Source organism: Ambystoma mexicanum, chromosome 3p (assembly GCF_040938575.1).
Source record: "Ambystoma mexicanum isolate Mex_15411 chromosome 3p, UKY_AmexF1_1, whole genome shotgun sequence".
In the NCBI taxonomy this organism is placed as follows: domain Eukaryota; kingdom Metazoa; phylum Chordata; class Amphibia; order Caudata; family Ambystomatidae; genus Ambystoma; species Ambystoma mexicanum.
In genome coordinates, this window is record NC_090925.1 from 710,285,069 (window position 1) to 710,310,324 (window position 25,256).

The 25,256-nt window shown below is 47.0% G+C and overlaps 1 protein-coding gene across 2 annotated transcripts in view; it reads left to right on the forward strand.

Moving 5' to 3' along the window:
• Positions 1-25,256, forward strand: part of N4BP3 (NEDD4 binding protein 3) — a 58,753-nt gene that overhangs the window by 27,912 nt on the left and 5,585 nt on the right. Inside the window, exons 2-4 of one of the 2 annotated variants that reach the window (XM_069651546.1) lie at positions 9,143-9,580; positions 22,204-22,734; positions 24,786-25,043. In XM_069651546.1, coding sequence (XP_069507647.1) covers positions 9,173-9,580; positions 22,204-22,734; positions 24,786-25,043 — 1,197 coding nt within the window. In that variant the 5' untranslated portion in view covers positions 9,143-9,172. The remainder of the gene's footprint in view (positions 1-9,142; positions 9,581-22,203; positions 22,735-24,785; positions 25,044-25,256) is intronic. The other variant, XM_069651548.1, reaches the window with a different exon arrangement.

Consider the following 25,256-nt stretch of genomic DNA (forward strand, 5'->3'; position numbering starts at 1 on the left):
AATTCAGTTTCAGGGCGCCTTGCAGCTTCTGCGACAGGGTTCAAGATAGGAGACCACTGCCGTTATCAGGCGGCAGGCAGATCGAGCGAGCCTGGGAGGATGGCTGCAGGCTGGCCTACACGATGGGTCATGAATCGTTGACTCTGTGCTGGTCAGCGGGTCTGAAGCACTGGTTGAGGCCTCTCGGACAGCGTTAGCGACTGTGGTGTAACAGTCAGTGGTGCCGTCGGTTGCAGCTTGAGGGCCGACTGGCTCAAATGTCCTTTTTAAGGCAGACATTGTTAGATGCTTGTTGATGCACTCCTTCTAGCTTCTTCGCTGGGCTTGTGTCGTCCTTTTTTAGGCGGACGGCCCAAAGCTGAGGAGAGTGTTGCAGGGAGCTGCCTAGTCCTTGGTTTGGTTCAGAGACTCTCTGGCACTTCCCACCTTGGAAAACTTGCTGCAGAGCATAGCAGGGCAGGTAAAGGAGTGAAAACATGTAATACTAAGTCCCACCCATCTTCCTGTTTTTTGTGGATCAAAGGGTCTCTCTAGTTAATTGAGCTCTCTGTGGTTCCTGATTAAAGCGGCAGGTCCCCCTTGAAGCTGTGGCGAGAACAGACTTTCTGTCCATCAAATCACATACTCCTACCCTCTGAATGGAGTCCCGCTGCGGTGGTTGCCTACTGCAAACACATGTACTAGACATGATGGATCACTGCCCTTGATACTGAGAGGTGGGAGCTGGCTTCAAGTTGACACAGGGCATATCAAAGGTTGTTAGGGTTTTCCTGTCCTTTGTTAGGCCTGCAACTGCTCCCTTCGCCCCCATCAGTCCCAGCCTGTTTGAATTAACTCTGATTAGTTTGCAAAGCTGCCGTCAGCAGAGTTAAAGGATAGGGTGGATCCATGGAGCCTTTGTTACTTAATGATGCTGGCAATGGCAGGAGGAAGTTTTTGCCTCCCCCTTCTAAGATGACTTGATGTACTCTTGGCTGTCATATTCCAAATAAATGACAGGGGGGGACGGTACTTGTAGGCGTCCACCCAGAGTACACAGGTCTATATGTATGTCGTGCGGTTAGCATTGGAAAATGTGTGTGGATTAGCCCCACACATTTTCCGGAGGTTGCTCTATGATCATTCAAGTTCATTTAACATTTCAAAAAAGCCCAGGAGCGCGTACACCCACCACGCAATGGTGGAATTCTTCTGTGTCTCTTCCATGGCCAGTATTACATACACTTAGATTTTGGGTGACTGGCGTAAAACCATGCACTTGGTGACTAAAAGAGGCAAGAGCATAACATTTTGAAATGGCAGAGGGGGCAAATGGGATGTTAAAGAGGCCATTGTGTTTAAGGCGATCTGTGTGGCTATTGTCATAACAAACAGAATGGGGAGATGGGGATTGATGGGATGGGCCAGGACAAGAGTGCAAATCCAGGAGAAGTGGAGATTACTGAAGAGTGGGGCATGGTGTCGGGTCCGGGGTGCTGTTATGCATGTTCTTGTTGGTATGCAAGGTGCAGTGTTGCCTGCAGTCGGTTTGTAGGGTATGAAAGGCTTGGTGGCGTCCTAGCTTCTGCCAGACCGTGGGATCTCTAGGAGCCATCTGGGGTGTCCGCTGATGGTCCTGGGGCATCTAAAAGTCAGACGGCTACATTGAGGGGGTCCCCTTTTAGCTGTATGGGTTCTTTATTTAGCTGCACATAGACCTGTGGAGGGCTATGCAAGGGATTTCTGGGTGTTCTGAGGGATACCTAATATGCTGTGGCCTTATTGTTGGTTTTAGTGGTTATGTTGGTTGCTTTCATGGCTTTGTGTCCTTTTTTAGGATGCATCTGACTCGATGGACTAATGGATCTGTCTTTTGTCCTCCTGGTCCCAGATTGGAATTGGCTGGACTACTCCGCCCTTAATCTGTCAGAGCTTGATACAATGATTCCCATTGAGTTTTGGTAACAAACTTCTGCTATGTCTATAGCTCCAAGTTGTCCTCCTGGGTGTGGGTGTGTGCCCTCAGTTGTGCATAATGGGATGCTCCAAAGCTATAATTGGCTGCAGAAGGAAGAGAGGGAGGGGAAGGATGAGCGGCAAGAGAGAACCTTTAATGGGGGGCAGGTGCCTTGTATAGAGCATATGCTGACCTGAGTCGCTTGCAGGGCGTTGTGGTACAAAGGGGTGTGGACTAGTGGGGGAGCGGTGGTAGGAGAGAGCATATCCTGTTATTGCCGTGATGTGAGCAGAATAATCTCTGTGTGGTCCATAGGCTCATGAACACCACGTAGGCAATAGTTGGGGATGTAAGAGTGGGCCCCTTTTCCTTGTGGTACCCGGATCTGGTGCCTGGTATTCTCTGGGAAGGCTAAAGTGATTTCCTTCAAAGAAAGGCAAGGCCTCCATTTAAGTCTAGGGGAAGAGGGTGACAGTGCCCTACATCCCCCTGCCCCTCCACACTGGTGATGGCATGCACACACTCTTGCGCTTACAGAAAGATACATTTGGATGGAACAAGGGGTGGGGGCTGCCTGAGAACTCGCCTGATTGCCCAATGGCTCGGGGTGCAGTACTAGACAACCATTTTAGGGGGGGTGGAGACTAACCTTTCACATTTTGGGAGAGGGGTTGACTTTGGGGACTGTGGGTGGAGGTGCTAACTTAGTTGTGTGGGGGGCATTTTACTTATTGCCACTTTGTAAAGAGACTCTTCTGGCGAAGATTTAATGTTGAAAGCAGTGAACTCTCGCCTTCACGTCTGAAACCACACACTTAAGAACTGCTGTGAGAATGAGCGGTCTCCTGTAGCCAGAGCCGGCCTTAGGGGGGGCGAGCCGGGCGACCTCCCGGGGCACCATAAACCCCCACCACACCAGCTCAGAGGAGTCTTTCACGGGCTCCCTCGATCTGGCATAGTGGCAGAAGGCGTGGCAGGCGCCTCATTGCCATTGAATGTACCTGCGGCGCCGGGCTCATTCAATGACAATGGGGTGCTAATGCGCCCTGTTCGTATCATTACCTCCTCGCCCGAGCGAGGAGGTTTAAAAAAATATAAAATAAATATAAGTCGCACCTCCTGGCCCTGCCCCCCCCTTCCACCCTGCCCCCTGTTAACCAGGGGCGCGCGGAGGGCGAGTGGGGGGCACCAATTCTCCGATGGTGCTGCTGCCCTTATGGCCGGCCCTGCCTGTAGCACTGTACTACCATTTCCTTTGCCTAAAAATGCAAGCATGCATAGGACTGAAGTTGCTTACATGCTTTAGATCCTTTGTTACCAATGCAGCCCAAGACTCTGTTTATCTCTTGGGTCCTGTCCTGCACCTCACTGCTCTGTAGGTCAAGTCAGCATAACCCACATTTTCGAGTGGTTGTGGGGGTTCCCATGGTTGTTGCCAGTGGCTGTCCTTTCCTTGCTTGCTTGGGGGGGCGGCATGGGGGGGTATTACCCCCCCCCCCAAAACAAATGATAAAATACCAAGGCGGAAAATACTGAGCTTTTTTGGTTGCATTTTTGTGAGATTTTTGTACGTCTTTATATATAAAGCTGAATGTATGTGTGCCACGGCTATTGAAATCTACACCATTGAACCCACGTCTACCACATTTTGCATGGATTCCTCTTTTGTCTGGGGCAAGATTGTAGTTTGTTTGGATGTCAAAATCGTATATGCAAGAAAAAAATGGATGAAAAAAATGTAGTTTAAAAAAAATAAAAATGTTTTTTATCACGCCACTCCAAATCTGGGAAATGGCAAGGTTACGGTTTACTTAAGTTAATTCACAAGAAGAGAGCTCAATCAGCCAATATTTCGTGGACATTTTCTCAAATGTGCTGAAGCCACCGAGTGACTGACACATGCCACTCAAAAATCGAACATCACTTGGAAAAGCTCCATCTGATGCAAAGCGAAAATCAATATTAAAGGGTTAGAAACACAACAACAAACAGCAGCACGACTTGCCGACAAAAGGACAAGAGCAACATCTTCCAGGGCACATGAGATGCCTCTCGATCAGGACACGGGCAATGCCGGGTACAGTCGTATTTGTTTGTGGGTTTGTATATGGCGTTGATCTTGGGGACGTGACTCCTCATAAACTGGGAGGTCTGGCATCATGAATTTTGCATGGAATATTCTTTATTTCGTTGCCTAATTAATGCAACCATTTACAGCTCGATAGGCCATCCCGTTCCTGAGAATTTTTTTTGTTTTTTTTGTTTTTCGGCATTGTTTTGTGGTGGTCTAAGCGCCATCTACAAGTAGTCTGTAGAAAGTGCTCATCATTGCGCTGTCTGTGCTAAACTGGTTTTGCGTTTTTATTGGGTTTTTTCATTTTTTTTTTTTTAGAACAGTTAGTGTCTTTTTTTTCTTTTCATTGATTTGTTTTGCAACAACTCGATACATGTTAATTGTATTGCCTTAATGCCAGTAAGACAGATTCTCCTCATCGGCACACCTGCACCCTCCTTTCCTATCACTCTCTGGGTGGCCTCACTTGGCCCCCTTCCTGCTCCCCACTTGTGAGGCCAAGAACCTTGCTGTCATCTTCAATTCCACACTCTCCTTTTCTCCTCACATCTCTGACGTCTCTAAGAAGTCAAACTACCAACGGCACCGCCTCAGAGGTATTCTTCCTTTCCTCTCCTTCCCCCAGAAGCTTACCTTCTCTAGAGCTCTGGTTATCTCCGGGCTGGACTACTGCAACAGCCTCTTCTAAATGTTCCTGCTTCTACTCTCTGCCCTCTGCCTCTCGTCCAGAACAGGACTGCGAGACTTGTCCTTAAGCCCTGGGATCTTATCTCTCCAGCCCTGAAATCTCTTCATTGGCTCCCAGTGGCTGCAAGGATTAAATTCAAGACCCTTTGCATTGTCAACAAGGCTTTCTGGGGCCTGGGTCCAAAATACCTTCAACTCTTCGCTCCTCCAACTCAGGGTAATTTGCTTCTCCAAGCAAAATGTTGGTGGTAGATCTTTCCTTGGCTGGGGCCTCCCTCTGGATCAGTCTCCCGGCTGCTCTGAAACTGGAGGAGAACCATCTCTGGCTCCGGAAGGACCTGAAGACCTTCCTCTTTGCTTCTGCCTTAGCTCTTCCTCTCCCCTGCTGTTCTGTCTGCCCCGGCATCGTGCATCTAGTTTACCCTCTGATTTCGGGCCCCGGTCCCTGCCCACCCAGCCACACACCCGCACTGCCTCCTGGCAACCCTTGCACTTGGGTCTGTATCTATAACCCTACAGTCCTCTTACTTGCACTTATCAGACACCTCTTGTCTGCGCTCTTAACCTGCACTTGCCCCCTGCTGGCTGAACTACCTTTTGTTGTTGTTATCCCTTACTCAGTACTTTCAATTTCTCCCCTCTCCCTTGCGCTTGCCCCCTTCCCTCTCCCCTGCACTTGCACGTTCTCAATGTCACTGGGCCTTATAAGATCGTTATTTTGTCCACCCTTGCCGCGTCACGCTCTGAAACACTTGTGTATGAGACAAATAAAATATCATATTAATGGAGCACTAAATTTTTACCGAGTAAGCATACACATATGAAATTAATGTGAGAATTTAAATCCGAGGTAAATGAAAATATGGTGTTCATTAATCATTGAAACTAACATGTATCTTGTTTTTCCTTTGTGGCAAACGATATTTGTTCTTCTTTTTCTGTGGAATATTAAAGAATCTGAGAATTGGCATCCTGGGCGAAACCGGGTATTTAAGCTATTTTTAATAAAGAAATAGATGGGGGTGTTGGGGGGATAAAGGTATAATTTAAGGTAGGGGGGGGATTGATTAGGGGTTGCAGAGCTCTCCCCCCTAATTAAGTGCAAAAAGCCCCCATTTCTTTTTCTTGACCAAAAAAAAAACGTGCGTTGTCCACCTCGTTATTTTTTTAGGTTTATTTCGTAGATCCGCTTAGGGTGCTTGACCTCGGTAGTTTAATGCCTTGCAGAGACACGCCTCCCAGTTCGCATAGGTCGGGTACCCTCGGGGTGTGATCAGTATTGCCCTTTATCAGATGTTGGAGCCTGGACCCCTTGGGTCTGTTTGCCTGAGAATCTTCCCAATGCCTGCTGCTGGCTGGACCAACATCTTATGGGCCGCCAGCAGGGGGCAGCACGGCCAGCTCTGCAAATGGTAGACTGCAGAGGGAGAGAGTTAATGGGCACTCCCTCCATTCCAAGCCACCATAAGGAGTTCATGCCCATTGGTGAATGCTTGTAGAGCAAGGCGGTTTCCAACTATGGTGTGAACCATTATTGGTGCTGAGCAGTACTTCTTTTTGGTTCTTGTGTCTTACTAAGAAAGGGAGTTCTGTGGCCCCGAGTTGAACAGTCCCTTTGCCAGGAGCCTCCCGCCAGCCCCTGCTTTGCGAGCCAGTATCCATGGCGTCCCTGCAGTCATGGGCCCAGGGCGCCCGTAGCACAGAGTATCCGGTTATATATTAAACCCGTGCCATGTTTACTATATTCATTAAACGGACCTTTACCTTTTCGGGAATGCAGGCCCAGCCACACTGCGCGTGGGCACGTGGTTAAATGGTAACTCGTCGCTCCGGGGACCGAGTCCAGGGCGCCCCCACCCACCCCTCTCGGTGGTGCAATGGTACTCGCCCCCACTCACCAATGATGGAGCACTATCCCCAGCCTCTTGTTGACCCCACCCTCAAATGGCCCGTGTCTCTTCTGATGCGTGGCAGTCATGGGGGGGGGGGCTGTGTAGACACGTGGGTGCTTCCCCTTCCATGCAGCTGGAAAAACCCGCCCGGTGCAGCTTTGTGGTGCATTGGTGCAAAGGAGATCTTTCCTAATGCAAATTACATTCAGTGGCTGCCCTGGTGTTATTGAGAGTGTGATTTAACTCTTGAACTACGTTAATTCTTAAGCATGTTCTCTGTCCCACAACAAAGAGCTGAAAGCAAGCCAGGCAAGACACCAAAGAGCTGAAAGCAAGCCAGGCAAGACACCAAAGAGCTGAAAGCAAGCAAGTTAACATCTTTCGGGGACAAGTTTACACCTTTTAACAGGGAGTGCAAATTCACTTTTAAAGTGGCCTGCGTTTGTGAAGCCTGCTTCCTTTAGGGACTAGGCATGCTCCATCTGCCTTGCCTTTCTGTAGCAAAATCTTGGGTAATTCGATGGAGGGAGGTGATGAGTAACTGCATGTTTTCCCTGGGACAGCTTTGTTTGCCTCTGTAAGGCATAACAAAGAGAGGCCACCTACAGGGAGCTGAAACGCCACATTACCATTCAGAAACAAACTGTTAAGATGTCTTTGTCGTAACCTCGCAGGGGTGCTGGCGCAAGTGAAAGGGCTTGCAGGCCCCAAAACCAAGCCTGCACCATCAATGGAGCCAGCCCCCACCCCTCTCAAGTAATTGATAATCTGGGTCTTTCCTTGCACCACGGGTGCAACTCCAGGATCCCTCCGCACACTCGGGGCCACGCCAAAGGGCGTTGCTTTTACCTGAGTTTAGGGTTCTCCACACTGTGGACCCCACCTTGATTTGGACTTGAAGGTCATCCACGTATGGTGGCTGACCCGGTTAATGTTTGGACGCTGTTTCGCCTCATGTTCTTGGGGGATTTAAAATGACAACCTCCCTTTAAAATAAATAAATATGCACTTCAGTACTGGCAGCATTTTGAGTTTTCTTTGCAGGAGTTTTTCTCGAGGATGCGTCGATTCGTGATTTATGAAACGTTAGCCCCAGCTGTTACTGTTCAGCAGTTTTTTAAATGGATTTATTTCTTTATTTTTTTCGGAGCCTTGGCCGGAGAGGGTTTGCCACGACTTTGGTCGCTTGCTAGCTGTGCCCAGGTGGTCAAACTGTACATTGTCGAGGCTGAAAAAAAGAATAGATCTGCACCCAGGGGTAAAAAGGCCACATTTCAAGCTACTAGCCACGCTTACAAAATATTAACCAGCACGCCCCTTCCCCCACCAATTCTATACATGTACACAGCCCACCATTTATTACTCGCCAAGCGTGATTTATCGCTAGCCATTGGCTAGTGGCGAGTGCAAATCTTGAGCCCTGTCTGTGCCTGCTTGCGCCCCGAGGCAGAGAACACAGGGCCGAGCTGTTTATGCTAAACTGCAGCCTTTGGGGATTGGATCAAAGTGCTTTGCAAGTGCTGAAGTGGCTGGGCTCCCTTCTGTGATGGCGCAGAGGCACAGAACAGCGATGGCATGCCACCCTGAGCAATCGGGGTGGTTGGGAAGTATTGGCCCCCGCTGCAGGATGCTTCACAGCTGCATACAAGCCATTCAGAATTGGCCCCCCCCCCCTGCCCCGCCTGATTTTTGGCTAAACTTAGAAGTTTGGGGAAACTTATTAGGTGAGCTGCATTCTGTACAGAGTGTTCCAGCAGTTTACCTGAAATTGCCGACTGGTAACCTGGGGTGTAGGTATGCTTGTTCTAGTTTGTAACATACAATTTGGTTGGAAAGTTTTGTGAACTATTATTTTTTGTTTTTTGTAAACCACCATATTAAAACAGAAGATATTCGTTTCTCGTGAGTGAGTGAGAGTGTGAGAGTGTGAGAGTGTGTGAGAGAGTGTGAGAGAGTGTGAGAGAGTGTGAGAGAGTGTGAGAGAGTGTGAGAGAGTGTGAGAGAGTGTGAGAGAGTGTGAGAGAGTGTGAGAGAGTGTGAGAGAGTGTGTGAGAGTGTGTGAGATGCATGCCAGCAGTTCATCTAGGTTTGGTAGGAGTGATCCGCAACTGAGCCGCATTTGCCTCGTGGGTGTGTGGTGCACGTGCAGCAGTCCATAATGTGAGGTTGAAGGGGGCAGCGATTTAGCGTGGGGCCAAGACGTCACGGGCGGGGGTCAGGGGGCGTTGTAGCCCCGGATAGAAGCTCGGGGGGATACAACCATAAGGCTCGGTACGCCCCCCCCCCCCCACCCGTCCTGACATTGGCATAGCCCTGGATCTTTTCCAGACCTAGCAACACCCTTGGGGTTGGGCATGTGTGCTTGGCTAAAGTCTGGGGCTGGGAGCAGTCTAGGTTGAGGGTTGTACTTAGAGCAGCAATCTCTGGGCTTGTGGGTGTGACTTGGGTGTGGCTGGGCCTTGAAGCTCCACAGGGTTTCACAACGGGTTTGTGGGAAAGGAGGGGTCCTGGTTTATTTTCTAATTGTATTCTCTTTCTTATTTCCATACACAGCTCTGCACTTTGGCTTTAGTCTAATTCTACATGGCAACAGCACAGGCGTGTCCCGTGAGCTATGACTGCAGCTGTCTACGTGACCCCTATTCTCTCGCTCATGACCCAGTGAGTTGCAAGAGCATCATGGGAAGTGTAGGCAGCTTGATAGAAAAGCAGGACTTCTCTCATGGGGATGCCACTTTTGATCTGCGGACCAATCGGGTGAGCCTCCAGCCCAGTCCAAGGAAGGGAGCCACCAACCGAGAGCTGCTCAGCTATCTGAACCTTACCCGGAAAGAGGGTAAGGGAGGCAAGAAGGCCGGCGCGGCCCTACCTTTTCGGAGGGAGCACAGCATGGATGAGCGGGAGAATGGCTGTCCCAGCATGCACTGCAGAGACCGTAGGGCGACTGACTTCACCAAGACTTCTCTGCCTGAGAGGGGACGCTATGATAAGGTGAGTGCTGGCCTCACCCTTCGTGCCTGTTCTGTACCAAACTTCCCTTGAATTACTTTCTACTGGTATTGGGGTGTCCACCTTCTATTCCCCCCCCCCCCAAAACCCGTTGCTGTCTCTGCTCTACCTACTGCCCTTGGTGCTGTCTCTCTACCTCTTCCCGCCCCATCAGGCTGCTTTTCCTCCCCCCTGGTGCTGAGGTTCACTTGTGAGACTGTTGTGCACATCATTACCCCTCCAGCCACCCATGTGATCTCCTTGTGCTTTGCACCGCCCCAGTTCCCGTTGCTCTCCCATGCTGTCTCCCTGGTGCTGTAGCCCCCCACCTCCCAACCCCCTGTGCAGTCTTGGCCTCCTTCCAGATTCCCATCCCCGCCGTCCTGTGTTGGCTCTCAACACACTGGCCACTGTCATTGATGGCTGTCTCGTTGCCTCCCTTGGCTTATCTTTTTTGTAAAGTTATGGTGCAAAACTGCCACGAAAGTGCTAGAAAGCGCTGTATGAATCCGCACGTATAATACATTATTTATCATTACTAATTCTTCCAAAAGAAAGTTCCCGATATACCCTTCAGGAGTCTTGTCGTGCATATGACATTAGCATAACTTAAAGTAATGAAGGCCTCCAAGACTTGTGACCCACGCCAAATCTTTAAAGACTTGTAAAAGGTCACCAACTTTGGGGACTGATGTAAGAGGATAGACTGTTCCAAAAAAAAGGCTGTAGCTGAAAAATCAGACCTTGAAATTAAAGTTCCGGGACCATCGGGGACATTTTAAGCCTGATTTGTTTTACCTTCCAAAGTATCGAAAAAGTATTCTTCTCCACTCACAGGTGTCAAAACAATACTAAGGGGCATAAATGGCAGAGGAAATGCTAACATCAATTTTCTATTCATACAAATGCACAATCCTCTAGAATTGGCCAGTGTCGTGGAAAAATGATCACTGACCATTCCGGTGGATTAGTGAACAACTTATTAGTAAAAAGCAAACACCAGGAAAAAACAAACCAAATAAGTAGGAGACTTTGGCGCAAGTAAGAACCCCTCCCTTCATGGCAGTTTTCTTGTGCCCAAAGGAACACATGCATTTCAATGGAAGGGGTGTTCATGTCAATCCAAACAATCCTACTGAAACATTGTTGCAAGCAGGGAACAAAGTCCTACCCTGCAAGTCTTATATACCGCTGCATTCGTACATGTTAGACGGTGTTATCGGGACAGCCAGCATAGCGTGATACTTTTAGTGAAATTGAATATACTCTTCAATGATTCACACACGCTCTGTGGCAGGCAAGAACGCTTACAGTGCGACTTCTGTCTACTAACGCTGCTTTTCCTAGAAAGTGGGATCCTAAAACATTCTTGCGTGTGCCAAAAGGTAAACGTGTTCAGAAGTGAGAGATGTGAAGGAGAGTGTAGGAGAAGAGCTTTCATCGCAGAGTCCTGCGTAGTAAAGCCTGAAGCCTCGCCTCGCCCAAGCAAGAAACGGTGTTTAAACATGGCAGTTTGCAGTATCTGCTCAATAGTATAATGCAGTAATGTGCAAGGGAGTACATCAAATGTTTAATTCCAAACATTCTCCCACACTAGTCAATTACATGAAAACAAATTAAGAAGTCCTAGGAACCATTTAGCTCTTACGTTGCCTCTTCCACGGGTAGGAAAACCAAAACTCCCAAGATCTAGCAAATCTGTAGTGAATTACCAAATGCAAAATTTGCAAAAATGGCAGAGTAGAAAGCCCTGCAATTCTTGAAAACGAATCGTCCAATGAGGAAATACTACTGTGCGCTTATGAAGCTTTCTTCAGAGGCTGGTGGAAAGGAAAATAGAAATGCAGCATTTCTAAAGAAAAATGGAGGGGGAGAATAACCTAGAAATAAACAACAAAGGTCGGGGAAAAATTTGGGAAGGATAACCAGTAAAAGCGAATACACCATTTTGTTAGGAAACGAGAATTCAATTCATACACTGGAATTAACAAACATTTGATGAGGGAGAACCTGTTAATGCCTTTCCTACTAGCTAGGTTAATGAGCTGTATAGCTCACCAACGAAAGGACCCTATAATCGAGGATAATACAAGCAAATCAAGTAGAAATGCTTGTTTATTTGTTTGGTGCAAACTATTTTCAAGATTCTAGAAGTATGACATAAACCCAATTGAACTCAGCACGACTACCAAGACAACATAGTAAGAAGTTTGAGGTGAACATCTGGGCAAAATAAACTGAAATCAATAGGTGCAAATGGCATCTGAGAAGAAGGGTTAAACTGACTAGCCCCCATACTACCTGCAAAATGTTATCTGAACACTTTAATACGAAAAGGAAAGATAACACATTTCGTAAATAATACATGGGCCAATCCTGTTGCTTTAATATGGACAATTATATTGTATTTAAAGAAAGCTACAGCACCCAACCAACAATTTCCGATGCAAACTCATTTATTATTGTAAATAACCGGTCTCGCAGCAACTGACAAAGCACTTCTGTCAATATTAACCTACGGGGCCTTATTCACAGAAGCCTTTTTGGAATGGCCCAATCCCATTGGAAAACGTTCTGTGAATCCCGGCCTTGATGTTGAAAGGGCATTTGACAGAGTGTGTTGGAAACCTATGATACATGTCCTAAAAAAAAAAAAGCAAGTTTTGAAGCCAGCTATATAATGTTTAGCTGCAATTTATGAAGAGCCCAAGTCACAAGGGATCTATGTGAAAATATTGTCCAAAAAAAAAACACTGAATCCGAAAATACTGTTTTTTGTTGGTTTTTATCGTCCCCTTTTGCCCCACCTCACTGCAAATATATTCTGGAGGAGATTTCCCCCCCCCCGTACCCCGCCACATTTATTATCAACTTAACCCCCCCCCCCCCCCACATACACATGTGGTGAAATGGGGCTTTAAACATTTGGCACTTTTCGGATTTGCAGTGATGGTCTGCAAGATTGAAGTTCATTTATATAGATTCTTGGCGAAGAGGGTTCTGGCTTCTGCCGGACTCCCAGGTGTATGATTGGGTGTCCCAAATACAACAAATGAATCCATTATTTGGAAAGGAGCCTGCAAAGGCAGATGATGGAATCTTAATGGCTGTGGCCATGCCTCTTCCACGTGAAGGATTCATTTATACATTTGCAAATCCAATTAATTTAAATAAATAAAAATAAAATCTGCTAAAGTCTCTACTGGGCTCATGCAGGAGCTGGAGGTAAATGCAAATGACTATTGATGCCACTGTTGTCACTTTTCCCCTATAATTTCACCCAATGTTTCATCTCCAATTTCTGAAGATTTTCTGATTAACATCCTGGCCCAATGTAGACCGGAAGATTTCTACGTAGGCCATGTATTGATGTCACGTGAAGTCTTTGAGAGGTGCGTGTGAGGTGGGAGTTAGTAAATGTATCCAGCTAAAGAGCTGGGGCAATTGCATTCTAACACTTAATTGGCGAAACGCAGATTTTGAGAAGGAATATTCATTTTGAATTATTGAAACAACATGTTAACACCGTAGTTGCCAGTAACCACAAAAGTGGAGAATAGTTGGGAAACAAATTAATGGCGACATTAATGATATGAATATTCCAGAAAACGGGCGGCTTTTTTTCTGGAATGGATGCACAAGGCAGTTAAGCATGCAACTTTGTGCTTCTCATCCTATAAATGGCCCAAGTGACTGGGAAGATGTTCTGCCTGACATTTAATCCTGAGACTGCACATTTAGTAGTGCATATGGTCTCGTGCCCAGGACCATGAGTTTTGGAGGAGGGGTATATGGGCTGTTCATGGGCAAACAGAGTACATCCAACTTAGTAGTTCTTGATCTGTATGGGAGTTACTCAGAAGATGCCTGACTCCATTACATGATTGTAACAGTTGCAACGCAAATTAGGAGGGCCTGGATACCGAAATTACATGACTGGTTCACTTCATGGTTGTGTAAAATCCTTCAAGTTAAGAAATGGGACCTAAAAGGTCGTCCAAGCCGAAAGCTGAATGTGGGGTTTTGGATTCTACAGATATTTTAAATAACAGATTGTTGATGCACTGATAAACATTTTTAATTACAAATGGTTTAAACATTTAGAGACACAGGTATATAAACGTGCAGCAATATTTTTAAAACCCCACTGATTTTATTTCTATTTTTCTTTTGCAAACTGTATGAGAAGGACATTGGGTTCACCTTGGATGGGTTTGTGGTATGGTATTGCAGGGGCCGAAAGATTTCATGTGTAGGAGTAACACCAGCTCCTGGGTATCATGCAGTACCTCTGTTGAACCCAGAGCTAGTATATGACCTGCCACAAATCTTACTACCACAGAAGATGCAAACTTTATTGCCCTTTTAATTTATGAACCATTATGCTTTTAAATGTTTTCTAAATGTTTGTAATGCTTCTTTGTACAAATTCCCAATATGCAATGGTTAATGGCACATTGGAATGTTTGTATGGCACCAACTCGTCCAAGGAACCTAAAGTAGGTCTTGTTGTGTCAAGTTAACCAGGCGATCCCGGGCTAGAAACAGGTGCTTAATACCTACCAGCAATTTATTACACTGTAATGAGTATAATGATGGAATCCTAATGGCAAAGTCAAATCTGCACTAACCTGAACAAAGGTGCGAGAGTGACTGTTTACATGTTCTTCTCAGGGTTGTCGAACTCGGGGGCCCCCCGGGTCGGAAACCTGACTGGTATACTGGATATCCTTCATTAATGTTCATACAAATCTGCATACATTTAGAATCGCTGTATGCAAATGTATATCATGAGGGTGTCCTGAGAATCCAACATGTTTCCGGCCCTCAGAGCCTGCAGTTGGGCAACCCTGCTCCTAACCTAGTTGCTTATGATCATTGGAGTGGGGAGTGAAACTGAGGATGTGGCAGGTGCTCAGACGTTGTAAACCGCTCGCGATCAAAGGTTTGGTGTCAAAACATCTTGGGTTGGTCGGCATATAAAGCAGATTATGCCTTTTCGTTACCCTGCATACAGAGGATGGATAAACTCCTTAACCGTGATTGCCTTTCTGGTATCGATTCGTGGTTGAAGCTGGAAAACGCTAAAACCAGCACTTTGCTTTCATCTTTCATAGTTCCGGGGAACTTGCGCCATTCTGAATCCAGACATGGATTCTGTTTCAGGATTGGATTTCACTACCGTTGGCATACCAACATATATCCCAGCAACTGTACAGGTTAACATGTTACCTTTTTTCTTTTGGGCCATCACAAGCTGCCAGGCACTGCTCTAGAGTGGCCAAGACCTCCCAGCTTGACATGTAAGCCTTTTTATTGTTATATATTTAAGTGTGTGGGAAATCGGCATGGGTTTCACAAAGTAAGTTTCATTCTTGTTATGTTGACGCCTTAAATATTTTTTGAATGTCCTTTGCCATAGCTGAGGGCTCTTCGTCATTGATGCAAACAGAATGTCCACCACGTCTGTTGAACCTGTATACCCAAGGGAAGGTTGCTTCCTAGCCTTCAAGGTGGCATTTGTTGGTCCCTATCATTGATAAAGCAAAGGCATCAATGGACTTCAGAGCTGTGTACTTGACTGGAGTCCTTGACCATGGCTCAATGACTCTTCATTTCCATTGGCAAGTTATAATGGACTCTTGGTGAGAGAGAGAGCTCTGTGCAGGTAGAGAACGGAGGGGTTGCTACTAAATGTTTTGATCCCTGATGGTTGGTTGTAGCACCAACTTCATTCCAAGGAGCATCAGGTCGCCTTACAGAGAAGTTATCGTTGAAAGGGTGTCTCAAACATTGTAAATAGTACATAGAACCGGGTGACTAGTGTGTAGAATATGCCCCAGGCATGTGGGACATTTCATGCAGCATTGGAACGATTTCCTTCAAACCAACCATTGGATTAGGGGGTTCCAACTAGGACCGGCCTGGCATGAGGATGTGAGGGAAACCACACTTGACAATAGTTTACCCGAATAAACAAATGGCGTGCAGCTTGACTGGCACTGGATTTAGTGAGTGGGCTCACGGTCACTGCGTGCATCTGGCCTTGTTCCTAGATTGCGGCCCATGAGCAAGCGAGGCGGGCTAGCATCGCCAAATGAATGTAAAACCTGCAGATGTTGGAGTTTTGTTAATGTGCACGGACTACACTCGATGGTTACCCGGGGGAGAGACCATTTGGCAGATAAGGTTACCGAAGCACCTGGAGATGCCGCCATGTCCCCAAGATAGTCACTTGTGTCAAGAAGGAAAGCCTAGATTAGGATCCAGATGTTCTGGGTCCAGACCAGCTACTCGGCACTTCGGCACACCTCCACTGCATCCTCTCCGTGCCTCTTCATCTGCCACAGCATCCAATGCTGGTGGTCTGGGTAGAAGTGGATCCACACTTTTCGGATATGAAAGCTGGAACGGAAGAGCGGAGGCACGGCACCATTTTGGATTTGGACCAGAAGGGTAACTCGGATGAGATCTGCGTCCTTATTTCTCCATGAACGTTCGGGAAGAGATCTTGCATAACCACTGATCTCTCAACCGCCCCCAAAGACTGGGGCGTAAAATGAGCCACTACACCAATGATGTTATTGTGTATGGTTTTGAAACAATATTTATTGGGGAAACCTTTACTGCAGTGTGTTAAACAGTAGATGCTAACGGGCCCCAGCACCTACCTATCAAGAATACCAGAGGCTAAAAGCATCTCTACTTTTAACAGAGAAGTAATTCAACTGGCTAAATCGGAAAAGTTGCAAGTCTGCAGTGGTTGCCAGAATCAACATAGTGTAGCAATTCTATCCACCTCTTCTGGTTGGCTGCCAAACCAGGTCTGTCGTCTTTTTGGATGGCCTTTAGGTTTAGGCTTTAGGCGTTTAGGCTTAATAAAGCCGCTATTCTGGTCTTGTAGGCCTTTCTAAGATCTCCTATATTTAGCTTGACCCTTCTCCTCTCCTAGCCTCACCCTTGTGATTGTCTGGGCAGCGCAGAGGGACATGTGACTGGGAGTATGCTTTGAAGGGGGCTGTCTAGGCAGATTGGGGATGGGTGTAGGGTGGGGGATTTCTGTTAACTGTGCAATAGGGATGCACATTTGGTACGTATGTGGTGGGGTATGGCTAGTGAGCGGTGCTGTCGGGGGGGGGGGGGAGTTGTTAAAGTGGGGGAAATTGGATAGATCAACTAAGGAGATTTGCATGTGGGGCTGCCAATTGGGGGTGTGGGTGGAGAGGCTGGAGTCTGAATTGACATTGGGTTATTTATAACGCGTTTAATACCCAGAGCTTCCTAAGCGCGGACCTGGGGATCGAACTTTTGTTGCTCCGCGTTGTGTTGCTTCCAAGACGAGTGTGTTGCCCCTGAGCTATGTCTGTGGGGGTGGTTTTGGCTGCGTTATCTGCATCTGCAGGCGCATTTTGTTGGACCGAGTGTGGAGATGGGCATAGGGTGCAATTGATGGAGGGTCAGGGTTTTTCAATGAGTGGAGGGTGAGAGTATCTGTGGGGATCAGTAGGGGTAGCGGGATAGATTGATGGGCTCGAAATACCAAGTAGCAATGCATGAGCCTCCTGTATAATTAGCAAAATCCTGCATGAGCTCATTATGGCTAATACAGTACGATGGTCTTTGTTGTGTTTCTTGGTATTTCTAGAGTGAGCTGCTATGGGTGTATGTGTATAGAATTCATTGTTCTACAGTGGAAACCTAATGAGCCGCGTCGGCACTGTGCAAACAAAAAATGAAGCCTGGGTCCAGATGAATCGTTCAGTGCATGGGATTAAAAAGACGGCACCACAGGTTTAGACTGTTTACAGATACTGCTTAAAGAACAATGTGTTCAGCGCTTATCTCAGTATGAGTTAGATTCCGTGACGTGGGTAGGTCACTACACATTTTTGGCAGTGGCATATGAGCTGAAAAAGCATCCTGCTAGTTTTCAAATGTTTTACTTTTTCGGTCGCTTTGCTTTGAGCGCCACACTCAAGTGACATTGCATCTTTCTCTTAATGATCTGACGGTGGATTGTGAGCCATAGCATGCATCCCAATGTAACCTACAATCAAGACTTACCTCACCAGATCTTGCAGACTAAAAGGTTCTCCCCAACTCCTACCAGAGGAAACCACTTGTCTGCCCTCAACACCAAACCTTCTTTTATTAGTCGTTCATCAAAAACATGTCTAATAGCATCAGGGCGGTTACTCTTTAAAACAACTTCAAGTCTCTCCTTGACATTAACCAAAACTGCATCAGTTAACATAGCTTCACGCCGCTCCCTCTCCAATACTACTTCTTGGTTGACGCTCAACATTTGATCTTCTTTATCCTCTTCATCATCCTCATCTATCGCATTCGTCAACCTCGAAAGACAATCCGCTGCCTTGTTCCTTCCACCCAGAAGATGCTCATAGTTGTATTCATCAAACTCACTACCCACTTGCGAATCCTGGATGATACTTTATCCAAACCTTTTGTGCTGAGGATCTCTTTTTAAAGGTTTGTGATCAGACCTCACTATACATTTTTACACCCTACAAAAAGGAATGAAACGTCTCAATTGCCCATTTGATCGCCAACAACTCTTTCAATAGTGGAATAGTTATTTTCCGCACACCTCAAGCCCTTGAAGCAAAGGCAACAGTGCACTCCCCTCCATCTGGGAGAGTACAGCGCCTAAACCATGTCAGGGTTCGAAAGTGAGGGGAGCAGGGAGCTATGTACCTCCTGCTTGTATTTGGGACAATCAATAAATAAGCATAGGGCACACCTATATAATATTTAAAGCATAATGGTTAATAAAAAATAAGCAAAATGTTAAGTTTACATTGTATGCTAAAGTTAGATATGCAGACTGCGATCTACTATCTCCTGGCTCTCCAGTGGTAGCTCCTGCTCACTGGTTAATGCTGGATATCCAGGAGCTGCTTTTAGCTCCTGCTTATCTTATCTCGATTTCGACCCCTGCGTGTCTGCACAGCAGGATGACTGGGCATTCATCACTATTCACAATATGAAAAGGGCTGTCACAACAGAAGCATCCCCTTCTGTCACCTTTCCTGTCCTCTTCTTCCTTTACTGTATTTCTTCCTCACTCCATCCTTTTTAACATGGTTTCATCTTGTCAGTGCTCCTTGATTGTGTTGCTGAAACTTCCACAACTTCCTCAGTTCTCTTAACATCCAGTGGAGTTCTTTTTCTAACTCTTTCACACATTTATGTGCGCGTTCCACTTCTTTTGCTACCCTGAGTACTTCTTCAATTGAGGGCTTGCCATGAGTCGGGGCGTTGCTCTCTGCATATGAGTTCTAGGCAGATCGCTACAAATTATTCTACGGGCCAGACTGTTTTTTTTATTTGATTTAATAGCTACAAAAGCATTACTCTATTTGCAACCTGCCACTGCAAGTGGTGCATTTATGATCCACAAGTAAAACCACTAACTGGGAAAGATCCCAACTCCTTCCAGATGCATCATTTGGAACTTTTCTAAAGTTATGTACTTTTGTAGTCCAGGCTAAATATCCGCAATGGCTTCTTGTATTATTGAAGGTCTGCTGCCTGTGGATTTGTATAGCCATCCACCCTACCTGCTCATCCATATCTCCAACCCTGACTGATGCCATTACTGCTGATCTCTCGCGTGGCTCAGTCTTGCTGACCATTTGCTTGGGGTCCATTATTGCTCATCGCTCCCCTTCTGGCCAGTTTTGCTGATCCTGCTCTCAGTGACTCTTAATACTTAAGCAATATGACCCAAGCAGCGGGGGCGTTACCGACTCGGATAATGCCCCAGGTCATTACCTGAGTCGGTAATGCCCCCGCCCCCGAGGCTCATATTGCTATTAGTACCCCGTCCGCAAGATCTGCGTGACCGGGGCATTAAAAGCATTTTTTCCTGTCCCGAAACGCTGCAGTGTTTCAAGACAGGGGTTCTCGCCGGGTAATGACCCAGCGAGAGCCAATCAGAATGCGTGTTCCATTCTGCTTGACTCTCGCCGGGTACTAATAGAAAACATGTCCATCAGACGGGATTAGGAAGGTCTGACTTGATCATTGCTCTAAGGGGCAATGATGCATGTCTTATTGACGGGTGCACTTCAGAAAAATGGGCTGGAAATGCAGTTTCCAGTTAAGAACATCTCGGTGGTGAAATCCCCTCTGAAAACCGCTTTCAAAGTGCTCATGCTGGTTTTAGGTTGGTGACCCCCATGCTTTACCAGAAAGTGGGAAATGTTTCTCCAGGATTCACGGGAAGGGTTTTTTGGGGGATGCCGTTTGGGTTGTGTAGGGGATCCCGTAGTGATCCCCATTACACGTATCCCACGCGGGGGGCTTGTAGCTGAGATGGTGTTATTTTACAGAGCCAGTTGGATTAGATGCATTTCACATCACATTAGACACCTTTTCCAGACAATGAATGACTTGATTTGTCCGCAGTGATATAACAACTGAAGCTGATGCTTTACCCCAGATCTACCGGTTTCGGGGTCTACTCTAGACCAACCCTTCTGGCCACTTGCTGTCCTGCCATTGATCTAATGGCGATGGATCTGTACCATGGAGGGTTGAGCGCTCCGATCCCCCTGCCTTGTTTGGGAATGAGCATTTGCTCCCAACGCTAATTTCGGTCCTGCAGGGAGGGAGGGCCATCAGCCAAAGGCCATTGAGCAGAAATGGTTCCGTCACTCCCCATGCCATATGTTTTTCCACTTGTCTTTGTTTTTTGAGCCACCACAGGAAATCTTAGGGTGGTGGAACTATCCCTACCTCTGAATGCGCTGTTCCTGGTTTCAGTGGGATCTTTGGAGTTCGCAAAAAGTAGTGCCTTGCGTGTTTTGTTTTATTTATTTTTTATTGGTTTCATTTTTTTCCAGATATAACAAAAGAAAAAGAGGGCACGTAATGTGTACTCGAGTTTCAGGAACATTTCGTGATTGGTAGATGGCACCAGCTCAATAAACAAATACCCAGCATCATCGCTGGACCCGCCCCCGCCCTTCCCAAGCCCTCTCGCCCAGTCATCAGAGCCGTCTCTAATGGTTTCCCCGCTCCACCACTTAGCGAAAAGTGAAAGCTAATTCCTTTTTCCCTGATGGCTACCTTAACAAGTAACGCGCCCCCCTCCTCACCCAAAATTCTATGATCAGTTTCGTTGAAGCCTAATTTCATTGTTAATCTGCGGGTAGGGAAATTGAACTCTCCCACATTGCGTGGGCGTTTCTTGTGTTTCTGGCAGGTTTGCCAACCATTCTCTGCTTCAATTTGTCGCATCAATTTTCAGGGTTTTTATGGTGCAAATGTGGTTCAGAAGGAATTGGAACTTATCTGTGGGCCAGATCTCGATATAGAAATAGAGAGAAAAAAAAGAGATCAGTACTCGCCACTCCCACTGTACGCAGTGCTACTGCTCTGCCTTCATAGAAGAGTCCTTTAGACTGTTTTGAGTTGTCTGCTACCCTATACCCCCAGGCCCCCCACCACATGAAGCGTGCCTCATGTTCTAAGACGCCGTATCCGGAGTCTAGGCATTGCACATATCTGCTTGGAAAAATCTGACTATCATCCAGGCCCCCCTCCTCCTGGGAGGTGTATTACAGGGTGTGCAGCGCACACAAGTGTGTAGAATACAATTACTCACGAAATAATAATTCTGTGAAGCAAAGAATTTCAAGAAAACGCCTTTTCAAAACGCATCTAGTCTGGTTCTGAAAATGGGGGCATGTCCGTGGATACGCTGGGGTGATTCTTGCACTCTGAAATCCCACCAGTTTGGCATCTCCGCTCTTGGGGCTTCTTAGAGACCCTGTAGTCCATGGCAAAAGGGCAGCCTCTAAACGCAACTTCTGCAGTCCTGGTCTAAGCCATCTCAATCCTTGGTGCCGCTCTGATCAGGCTGATACACACATGGGTGTGTTCCATGGTAGGGAGTGTATGATGGCCTGCTTTTTTTAATTAGAGGGATGGATCATAAGGTTGGTTTATGGGTATGGTATGTCTTGACCTTGCTAATTTTCATTTTGGAATGTATTTAATTGTCCCTGCCCATTATTGGTGTCCTCCGCTCGTTCCCTAGCGGCTGGCCAAGCTGACCTTGCTGGCTTGGCTAAAGATTTAGGACAATGTTCTCCCAAGTCCATACCAACCTCCCTGCTGCCTCCAAGGTGGCTGTAACATTCACATTCTTGCTTTCCTAATTCTCTGGTCCAGGAGTTTGAGTTTTCGGTGGGAGACATTCACATCCAAATTACTGATCACCAAAAGCCACCCTTAAGATTGGGGTTAGGCAAGGCAAAGGGAGTGCCCATACGCAGAGTCCCAATTAAGCAGCAAGACCTATGCGTTTGAGGATTTGGTGGGAAGTTCAATGAGTCTGGAAGAGTCATGGGTTAGTGCGGCTAGGAGGGAGTTGAGGAAATCTCAAGGAACCTAGGATTGGTTTTCATGGAGGAGTGTGGCAGCTGATGAGAGGACAGATTTTCTGGCTGGAGAGTTGTGTGGTTGAGGGAACCAAGATGCACTGCAATAGACAAGGGGGAGGTGGGTGTCAAAACCATACAGGCAGTGTGGGAGCTGGGGGTGAGTAGTCCATACAAAACTATTTTTGACATGTATTTTTTTTTCTTCTCTTTCAGTCGCGAATCGAGCCCTCCTCTTTTAAGCCCATTGGGGTGAAGAACTTCTTTTCCATGGAGAGTCTGAGCCCCTCAGGAGGCGCGAAACTTTCACAAAGTCAAAACAGCCTAAACGCCACAGTGCCCAGGGGTCCGCTGCGTGCCACACACCTTCACACCATCAACCAGGATGAGAGGGAGGAGGAGGGGGACAGCCTGACTGACTCGGGGCCCTGCTCTGTTAACAGTGTCCCCTGCTACACCCCTGCCACTGGGCCTCCACGAAGCCCCCTCAGCGCCTCCACAGGCCACATCAACCACATTGGAGGCTCCTTGGACCGAGCAACAAGAGGTAGGAGTGAGCAGGCGCAGTGTAGGAGCATGGCAGTACTGAACCGTCTATACAGTGCAGGGGACCCCCCGCCCCCATACGAGTGTCCGGGCTCCCTGGAGGACGTCCTGCAAAAGATGGAGGAGCAGCTGCAGCAAAAAGGAGTGGAGGCCCGTCCGCTGCAGAGGAGTCCCAACGGCAACAAGTACCCATTTGCTCAGGTCCGAGTCCCTACATGGTCTTTGTTTGGGATTAACCAACCCACTACCTTGCCTGCTTGCTTCTTCCCTTGTACGATATGCCTGTGCAATGTCTGCTCTGTACCTGTGTCCCTGTCTGTATTGTGCCATGCCATAGCTAGGCCCCGGTTTCCGCTGTCTCATACATTGTCTAGCATATATTACAATTATCCAATTTTATCAACTACATGGGTAGGATTCTGCATACAAGTCATTTCTATGGGTCACTTTTCATAACTCAGTTTTATTCATATATCTATTCTAATTTTAAAACCAAACGCACAAGTATGTACCTCCTATATTTCATACTTTCATACATATACACTTTTGATCATGTGCGACCAACATTGACATATAAAAACTTAGAATATATCACATTGAAGAAGCACCAAAAACAAATGATCCGTAAATATCGTGAATGAAGAAATACACGCTCAACATGAAAAAATCTCCCAAACCACTTTCGATGTTTCAGCTACAAATATAATTAACACTGAACAGACCATCTCTTTTTAGCATACAACAACCTATGAACCAATACAACCATGCTCCTTGCTCCCTTAATCGCACGCCTTATTCAAATCAAACATGATTTTGTCTTCTGCTTATAAATACTGACATTCTTCAGGGAAAAGTCCATGTGTAGTCTTGAGGTTGTTTTCTTTAGCGTACAACATCTTCACAAACTCGGAGTGTTGTATCCATTGAGGTACATCTAAAGGAATCTTCTACTGCACCTCTTCAGAGGTACACTGCCTTTCCTCTCCTTCCCCCAAAAGCTCACTGTCTCCTGAGCCCTGGTTCTCTCAAGGTTGGACTATTGCAAAAGCCTCTTTCTAAATCTACCTGCCTCTACTCTCTGCCTTTTACAACTCATCCAGAACAGGACTTTGAGACTTGTCCTTGGCCTCAAGCCCTGGGATCGTATCTCTCTAGTCCTGAAATCTCTCCACTAGATCCCAGTGAATGCAAGGATTACATTTAAAACTCTCTGCTTTGTCCACGGCTTTCTGGGGCCTGGGTCCAAAATACCTTCAGCTATCCCTCCGTAAATACCTCCCCATCTCGAGCTCTTCGCTCCTCCATCTCCCTCAGGGTCAATCGTTTTTCTAAGAAACGAGCTGGGGTAGATCTCTTGTCTTCAGCTGGGGCCTCCCTCTGGAACAGCCTACCTGCCACTCTGAAGAGAAACTTCCCTGGTTCTGGAAGCATCTCAAGACCTTCCTCTTTTCTTCTACCTTTGCCCCGCCTCTCCCCTGCTGATCTTTTCTCTCTCGGCACTGTACACCTGACCTACCCTGTCTCCTGGGCCCAGCTACCTGCTCACCCTGCCACCGGGCAATCCCTGCACTGGGGTCTGTAACCATACAGTTCCCACCCCCTCTCCAATCCCCTCTTTTTTTTTTCCTGCACTTATCAGACCTACCCTGTCTGCTGCCTCAACCCAGCACTTGCCACTTGCTGGCTGCACTACCACTGTTTGTTACCTTTATTATTTATTTGTTTTTATTATTTATCTTTTTCCTTTGCTCCACACTTTCCACTCCCCCCAAACCCCCCACACCTCCACCCCTCCTTTCCATGCACTTTTCCCCTTTCTTTCTCCCATGCACTTGTACGGTCTCCATGTCACTGGGCCAAGTACGATCATCGTTTGATTTTTGTTGTCCCTTTTTCCCCTCCCCTGCCTTGTCGCGCTCTGAAACACTTGTGTACGAGTGCGATACAAATAAAATATCATATCATACTCCACATAAACCCCAACAAGGTGCCCGAGCCCCACAAGGGTTTAATTGATTCTGAACTGGACCAAAAACAAGGTCTCCATTAGTCCAGCTGTACAGAATACATTTGGGCTCAATGGATAAAACAATAATTTTACCTTAAATCATTTGATGAAAGGAACAGCTTCATAGATGTGTGTGATCCTTGTGGCTCGTCCTAGCCTTTCTGAAACTTGCCTGCCAATATCTAACAGAAAGCACACACCATTCGTTAACCGTGTCGTTTGGCCACACATTGTCTGTTCACAGGTCTGCGAGGACAAGCGTCGCTTGTGGTTGGAGGAGCTGGACGAGCTGAAGCAGATGTACGTACTGAAGCTGCAGCAGGTGTCCCAGCAAGCTCTGCGCAGTCAGAGGATCCTACAGCTGCAGCTCTACAAGGTGCAGCAGGAGAAGAAACGCCTGCAAGAGGAGCTGACCTTGCTGCGGACAGAGTGCGAGGAGCTTAAGCAGAGGCAGCTCTCCCCTGCTGGCCATAATCCCAAGCTGGAGGAGTCCAAGTGGGAGGTAAAGAAGTCTTGTCAGTCATTCTCAGTTTGGTTCAGGCCCACTTCATTAAATATATACGTGCAATGCCAACACTACTAAACCAGAGAGTATCTGCCTGTGATGAGTTTCAGCCGCCATAGAGCACCATTGCCAAATAAAAGGCAACAGTGCACTGTACAAGTACCACATGAAAATGGGGTGCAGTCTGTGTTGTGGCTAGCCACACTACAT